This window comes from Styela clava, chromosome 4 (genome assembly GCF_964204865.1).
Source record: "Styela clava chromosome 4, kaStyClav1.hap1.2, whole genome shotgun sequence".
In the NCBI taxonomy this organism is placed as follows: domain Eukaryota; kingdom Metazoa; phylum Chordata; class Ascidiacea; order Stolidobranchia; family Styelidae; genus Styela; species Styela clava.
This window is the reverse complement of record NC_135253.1, coordinates 3,288,193-3,296,553: the sequence shown is the minus strand read 5'-3', so window position 1 is coordinate 3,296,553 and position 8,361 is coordinate 3,288,193. Positions and strand designations below refer to the sequence as shown.

The 8,361-nt window shown below is 34.7% G+C and overlaps 1 protein-coding gene across 1 annotated transcript; it reads left to right on the top strand.

The window, feature by feature from the left end:
* Nucleotides 1–1,708: 1,708 nt before the first annotated feature.
* LOC120326014 (uncharacterized) lies at nt 1,709–8,233 on the top strand. The gene is made up of 10 exons (XM_039392221.2): nt 1,709–1,857; nt 2,053–2,225; nt 2,328–2,521; nt 3,114–3,240; nt 3,973–4,047; nt 4,485–4,770; nt 5,179–5,303; nt 5,654–5,746; nt 6,318–7,139; nt 7,433–8,233. The coding sequence occupies exons 2-10, from the start codon at nt 2,162–2,164 to the stop codon at nt 7,522–7,524; spliced, it is 1,878 nt and encodes a 625-aa protein (XP_039248155.2). The 5' UTR covers nt 1,709–1,857; nt 2,053–2,161; the 3' UTR covers nt 7,525–8,233.
* The last annotated feature ends 128 nt before the right edge of the window (nt 8,234–8,361 follow it).

Here is an 8,361-nt window from a genome sequence, read left to right as displayed (position 1 = left end):
TTTTCGCTCATTGGAAATCCGCCCGTACACAGTCTATTGGAAGTAATAACCAGGCTTGTTCATGGGAATGGGATTCCCGTCTGATGGACAGATGTAGCCTACAATAGTTATGAATATAAAGTGAACAAAGTTAGTAAATATTATTAGTTTGCATGTCTCTTCGTACATCTAGTCCTATTTAGTAGACGCTAAACCTAAATTTAACAATATTTGTTGAATTGTATTCTAATGGGAATCCCATGGTATGGGATGGGTTGGGACAGGTATAATTCTTATGGGATCGGAATTGGAGAGAAAATATGTCCCATGGACAAACCTGGTAATAACAGAATACGTTTGCAATTAGAATAAAAATGTAGTCGTATTAATCATGATTCATGATTAGGTCTTATCTCGACTAGCCAGACGAAAAAAAATTCGTCAGATCGCCTGAGGCAATTGTACACTATATTCCAGCTTTACTGCGAAGAGGATTGGTAGCTTCGCTTGGGTACGTGTGGGAAATGAACTGTTAGATTATAATTACATATCATCACATATGGTCGTTGTTGGCAAATGCATATCGGAAGAGAGAGTAACATGGCTAGGACAAATTATGATAACCTGCTAAATGCTTTGATTTGGGGAGAAATTGGAACTGATCTTGAGATATTTATTAGTGAAGGAAAGGGAAATATTTTAGATTTATATTGTTGTCTGTTTGAAATTGCTGAATGAGAAAGAATTGAGGACTCGGAATGATCAATTATTTAGAAAAAAATTAGAAATTGTATATAAGTACTGAATTTGGTATGGCAAATGTCCAGTTGATAGGCTAGGGGTATCCTGCTATTATAATAGTCATGACATGTTATCTTCGATAGGTGACTGATTCTGCGTCTGTAGATTTGATAACATTTAGCCTAGATATACAGATAAACCACTAATTGCTTTATTATCGGAAGATATGTCTAAAACGATTTCCTTCATATATTCAATATTAGTCCTCTTGTAACAGAATGTGCCACTCTTTAAATTAATTGATGGTTCTTCAACCATTTTATGTGTAGACTCGTCATAAGTGGTAGATTTAAGCATGTGGCATTATGTTGCCGTGTGTGAACTGGACAATTTTATTGAAAACAAATAAAAATTTCGGGTAAAAGTTGAACTAAATTGTGGTCCCAACTTACGAATCGTTAACTGAAACGTGTATATCTGATACAGATGTGTTGTGAACCCCTCAATCATTCAGAGCAGCTGAAAAGACACAAAACTGTCGCACGAGTGATTTTATGGTGCTTTTCGTTAATTGATCTGCTTGGTCCGCAATAGAACAATCAAAGAGATAATTGATTGTTTATAACACGTTGGGATTTTGATTTAAATGTTTTCTTATTGTGAAGGGCAATTAAACTAAAAGTGATAATTTGCTCTATTCGGGCACAAGTAGACGAGACGGGAAATAGAAGATTGACTTATGTGGGAAGACAACAAATCTCAATCATTGTAACAGTTCAAACCAAATTGTAGATCATGTTAGGGATATTGAACTTATAAAATGAACCAGACACAATAGTACTAACAAATATCACAAAAATAGAAATAGTATTAACTACATTACTACACCAACAGCAATCATTTCCAAAAATCGCTCTGCTCTCCGTTAGAATAAAATATATCTTTTCGTGATCTATTCAGAATTAATTTTAAACTAATATAGTATAGATACTTACTAATCTTGGAAGAACAGATAATATATATTTTACATACAAAGAAAAACCCAAACGTGTTAGATTGTAGGCCGTAGTGTATATAATATGCAAAGATATGCGTCACGAAATTTATTTTTTTGATTTCTCATTTGTTCAAGGGAAGGTAGGTATATAACTTACAATGACAATATTGGTACACTTTTAGGTATAGCTTTACTTTAATTGAAATTTGCCGTTGTCGTCTTGTTAACGCCTTGTTGTCTGGGATAAAATAGGTCTTATGACACGTCGCGAATTTGATTTTTTAGTAGATGAGTACAATTCATTAATCGTAATACGTTTTCATAATTCTACGCAGACATATAAATTACAATTTTTATCACATCATGAAATAAAAAGAAAAAATTTCAATGCGAATGAAAGTAAAGGAGTGAACCTTTTCAACGAGGAAGTCCGATCCAGCGAAGATGGCGGGAGGTCCGTCAATGGTAGAAATACCCGCATTTCCTTTACCTCAGCCGACTGAAATAGGTGAGATTTGTAGTATAAGTCAACCAATCATATAGGCAACGTTCAATGGGATTTTACACTTTTATGATCACCCTAATTATCTAACACTTTTTGCCTTTCCAGTGTGTCCGGCAGAATACATGAAGCATAAAACGGCTTGCTTCAAGTTTGGCTCACACAGTAGTTATGAAACGGCAAAAACTGCATGTGAAAATGTCGGAGCGCGACTGGCAGATATTGAACCTGTTTTTAGCAAATATGTTCGAGACAAAGTCCGGACGATGGGTGGAAATGATTTCTGGATTGGGTCATTTATAGTAAGTTTCGACTGTTTCGATACCTAATATTTGCATACTGGTACACAGCTTGTTCTAAATAAAACTATTAAGTTGCAAGGCCTTTTTGAAGTTATTTTGATATCAGTTTGTTAAACTTATATTTTGTGAATTTCGCACTTCCATTCACACTACTAAACATGCGCTACAAACTAGAATTAATTACGCAGTACACGCTTTTGGTTAATTTACTTCAACATTCGTTTTCTACAATTTAGATAAATATAGGTTGTACGGCCAAGCAATGAAACTAGAATATATATAATAACTAGGATATTAATCTACCACTTCCAGTGGTTTATTAGTCCGCTATATCTTCAGCTGTGATCACGTACGAGTGATAAACAAACATATTTGTGGTAAAACTTGAATTGTTATTAAAAAAACTTCTTTTTCCATGTGGTTTTTTTATTTTCTGAAAAATAAAACTGCATTCCAAAGGATATCTTGGATTTAAGTTGTAAAGCACTCTTCGAATTTATCATGTATGTTAAATATTCGCTGGAAATCAGATATGCAAAAAAATTCTATCGATATTAGCTAAATGTTTTCAAATGTGCAATTTTATTTACAGAATCGAGGCAGAACGTACAAACAAAAAGGACGAACATCATGTCCCATTATGCGTGGTCAAATGATTAACGACGCTCTGTATGGATTAGTTGATTGCAACTCCGCAAACAGATATATTTGTCAGAAATGTGAGTAGTGAAGTCTCACGAAATATGGCCGTTAGTTGCAGAGTAAAAATTGAGTACAAGCTTCAAAATTCCATTTACGACCATGAAAGCAACCAAGTTCAGAAATAACGATTGGATTTAAAACAGTGACTTAAAATGCTTAATTACTATGTTTGGTTAACACAAATAGGTCCATTCAAGTATTGAAAAAACCGCTTCATACCATCACAGAGAATTCCGACAAAAATTTGTCGCTGTTACAAATTTATGAAGTTACGAGATTGCTATGGAATAGGCAGATTAATTTTCAAATATGTAACCCCTAGGGCAAGCACAAAATGAATTCGGTAACGTGCTTCTACCTTACGTAGGAAACGGAAAACAAGTTTTGCCATCATTTCGCTTCGGGCATTTTGACTAAACTCTGATGCTGATTTTTAACGCCAAGCACTGGAAGAAGAAAATTGTGATTTATCACCGTCTCTGCGGTATTCGGAAAATAGTACCATATTCATAGCCTATGAACATAACGCTCTAACGAACATCATTTAGATAGTTTCGTGATGATTTAAATATGAGGCTTCAACAATAAGAATTGAAATTCCAGTGAGAAATAATGAAGGGATTATGCAAGTGCCCACACTATCAAATGGATTTTTTGAACGAAACATCCACTCAAATATGTTATCAGTTACGGAGTGTTGTGCGCCGAACTGTTATTCTAATTCAATAAAATGTTACTTTGTTCTACAGATGGACCGGTACCTCAAACTAATTTGTTGGGAATGGGACCTTTGGGGCCAGGTGGTCAACGTCCAGGATTACCGAGTGAGCATACCATTCTGACTTCTACTGTTCTGAAAATCTTTTATAGATCTGAAAACCACAAAAAAAATTGTTTACTACTTTGTATTCAAACATTTCCCTCCACGACGAATTAAATCGGTTTTTATTTCTTCAATAAAACTGAATACATGGTAATGTTCTACCTAATTTAAATAAAAGTTATGAAATTAATGCATAAAATGAAATATATACTCGAACAGCTCAAATTTATTTAATGGGATACACAAAATAAAATGGAATAAAACAATCAAAGTAGTTGTTTTCTTGTGGTACTCTAACTAGTATTTTGGATTATATTTGATTTTTATGCGATCTGATCTTAAGCATGTTCTTTTGTAGAGTTCGAACCACGAGTGGGAAGGGTCTTTCACTTTCGGTGTCCTCTAATTTTTTATTTCTCAAAATTCTTTTCAATTCAGCCACCGCCAAACCAACCACAACCACCGAAGAAATAGCAGACGCATCAGGAGGTGGACTTTCACCAGTAATTTATGTTGTCATCACTGCTGTAATACTCATCATTGGCATGATTGTTCTGAAACTTTTAATCGGACGATATTTTAGAGACAAGAAAAAAGCAAAAGCTGAGAGTAAAAAGGGAATATCAAAAAAGAAGGTTCCGGAACAAAATACAAATGGAAAAATCTTTTACCCGAAATGGAGAACTAAATCAATATCAAAGACAACATCTGTAGATAGTGCTGTGTAAGTGTAAAATGAACTGTGTTTGCTTATACTGTGTTGTTGTTCATTGAAGTTGGTTAAAACAAAAGGCGAATGGCCGGTTTAATCGAGGCCGAATTTAGAATCAGTATGAATATATGAAACATTGATTATTTATATGACATTATATTAGTCTTTTTGTTCCAAAAAAAACAATGGAAAAAAATTGTAAAAACAAGGTGCAGTCCAAACAAATAATTTATGTAAATTTTGATATCCATACAATCCCATACAGAAAAAAACTGATAAAATCAAAGCAGTCGAACAACTCTAAATTCTATATAATTCTGTAATGATATACTTTGTACTATAACACAGAATTGTGCATTTTATCATTACCATTATGCGTTCTATTTGTCTGTAACAGATTATTGCATTTTTGATTGACAGGCCCCCTTCTAATCCATCCCCATTGTCAGAAAAGAAGTACAGCCAAACACCGAAGCAAAGGCATAAACCACCACACGGAGAGGCTGAAAATGAAATGGATCGAATAGGAAGACCTCGCGTAAATGGTGATTTCACAAAAGTGTTACATTAATATAAATAAATAACAGCATGATTAGAAACAAATGGACGACATAGAGTTTTGGCAGGATTTTGTGAAGTACGTAATAGTTGGTTATCGCGAAATTTTGGTGAAACATATTTTTAGAAAACCAACCAATAGGATGCGAACATTTCTTTATATTTTCTACTTTGTGCAAAATGCCTTTTGCTTTGCTACTGGAATAGCAGAAAAACATAAACCTGGTTTATCTTTGATTTTGTTGCCTATGGTATCAAGTCAAATACTCGTCATATGCGTAGGTAAAATCTTTTCCAGTATATACTTTACACTAAAATATCGTAATTTTATAACAAGGGCCACCACCAACGAGAAAGCCGCCACATATGAACGGTGATATTTTGGACGGTTACCATGGACGAACAATTGATAAAAGTATTTATGACAGAGGTAACGCATACTATGTGAAATATGATAATCAAAAGTCTTATTTTCAGTATATATCGACTTATTGGACACGTAGTGGACATAACGATCGTTTCAAAATTTTGTTTTCATTGTTATTTTCATTATTTGTCTCCATCATTTTTAAAAAAATCGCTTTTCTCTCCGAATACCGGACCAATTGCTTTAAAATTTTCAGTGGTTAAAGATAAAATTTTTCCCCAGAAGGCTATTACTTTTATTCATTTTAAATATTTCTGTCAGCTCTGTGAGATTTGTTTCTGCTTGCTATGACGTCATCAAACGTTCTGCGGTCATCGAACGCCATTTTGTGTCCTACTGTACTGCTTCGCTTGGTGTGAATATATTTGTAGACTGTGATCTGACGGTACGGTAAACCGTACTGTACTGCGAACAGACGTGTCCATATATTTGGGCGTAGCTCTCTTGTTCCAAAATGAGATTTATCGAGCATCACAATCCAATGTGTTAGTGCAACTATCTCAATGTATGAGAATATGCAATATTATACTTATCGGTTGGCCATCAAAGTAATTGATATCACTCCTTGTTCTAGATCGTCGTCATAAAAAGCGTCGTCGTACACATTCTGATCCAAGATCGGATTATGGTGCTTCGCAATATGGAAGGCGTCATTCAAAGCGACGTTATTCTCATTATTCAGAATATTCTCAATCTACCTCAGACAGCTATTCCGATGATTCAACCTACTCTGGTCCGATCTATGGACCCACGAAAGTGTATCAAAGACATCCGTCCCGGAATCAGGGAGCAAGGGAACCTATGCATTATCACATTGACCCTGCTTACTACCGTGGCTTCTCAAAGAGACATAGCCACGACTACCACCAACGGCGACATCGTAGCAGACATAAAAGTTATGGACACTCGAATCACGGAAATTTATATCATTTTGATGGTCATAGAAGCCATAGTCGCCATATTTCTCATAAAGAAAGTCGTTACGGTAACTATGGAAAAGGCCATCACATTTACAATGACAAGGGGCGATCTCAAATACCCAGTGTGAGCGCAAACGTTTATGACAAACAACAACCTGAGAGGCAGTATTTCCCACAGCCGCACAGGCTAATGTCATGGACTTCGCCAGCTGAACTTAAAGAGCTTAACAATCAGTCGGACGAAGCCTTAGTACAAGATACTTTGAGGAGTTTTCCAAAAGAGCCTATTCGCGTAAGCAGGCAAATCCATCAGAATCAGAAAAATACAAAAACTGGAAGCAAATCAAAGAAACCAAGGAAATCGAAGTCTAAGCACGATGATGACGATCACTTTTATGAAATCTTGGATGAAAAGAAACGAAATAAACAAGCAAAAAAGTCATCACATCGAAACAAAAATCGGAAGAAATCTGAAGGTAGGTGTTTTGAAACAATTGAACATTTAAAACACGACATGCCCAGCAAAGCGTCGAAAAGGCAATTTCTTTTTCACGTTTCCGACTTATTTTTGACATTCAGACAGACATATATACTATGGATATATGCATAAAGTGGTTCATGATATTATACCATACATATATACAGATTTTTTCCGATAGGTCAATTGTCAGCATTTGAATAATATGGTATTTCAGCCCATGAACTAAATTTTTCTGAATGTGGTATTCCACTCACAAAGATTTTAATTTATCATATATTTTTTGTTTAGAACGGAACTTTGCAAGAGCTTCTCAATCTCGTTTAAGTATGAGGTCCGTTGCTTCAATCCAAAGCAGGCGACTTCCAACTCCTCCGATATAGATTGTGAAGTCTTTTTCAATATTCTGCAGTTTCAACCGGTCACGATTTCATCACTCAGGCAAAGCAACTCATTTCATTGATAAAACTATCACACGATGTTGGGAGAATATTGAAATGATCTTACCAGAAGATTATCTCGGACAGTTTGTTTTTACCTTAGGGCTTAGGCTGATATAAGTGATTGATGTCTGAAAATATTTTCAGGGAAAAGCAAGTTAATATGTTAGCCAATGGCAATCATGGTATCTCTATGTCTGGGTGACTGAGACAAATGTTTAAAAAGACAAAACGTTTGAAATGTTGAATACTAAATGTTTAAAATGATTGAAAATGATATTACAATATCTATCTTTTATTTTGGAGCATATGTCTATATGCGACATGACAAATGTATATCATAAAGTGTTGACTGGAAAGTTACGAAAAATATATAGATTTTGAAAAAAATCTGAACTACCGGACACCGCTTGTTTTCCGGTCAATGAAAATGTATATATTTTTAAACTAGTATGAATTTCAATTTTGACACAATTGAAACGAACGAACCCAAAATTTTCAATGATATATTATTTCATTTGTTCGATTAACTGAAGAAAGGAAACAATGGCGGGGAAACGTGGCTAAATGAGACGAAACACAAACAATCAGTTTCTTGATTGCGTCCACGTTTTTAAAATCAATTATTTGAATTATATAAATAAGAAGTGAATGCATTAGTGATTGTCATGAGGTTACAATTTTATGAGATATTTGTTCATGTATCATGATTGAGATGAATTACATCATCCAGTCATTATGGCATAAATGAATATATAACGCAAATCGCTTATTTACCGC

Coding starts and splice junctions, on each gene's coding strand:
- LOC120326014 (XM_039392221.2), top strand. CDS start 2,162: ATGGCGGGAGGTCCGTCAATGGTAGAAATACCCGCATTTCCTTTACCT. Junction 3,241..3,972: donor CAGATATATTTGTCAGAAAT/GTGAGTAGTGAA, acceptor TTTGTTCTACAG/ATGGACCGGTACCTCAAACT. Junction 4,771..5,178: donor ACATCTGTAGATAGTGCTGT/GTAAGTGTAAAA, acceptor TTTGATTGACAG/GCCCCCTTCTAATCCATCCC.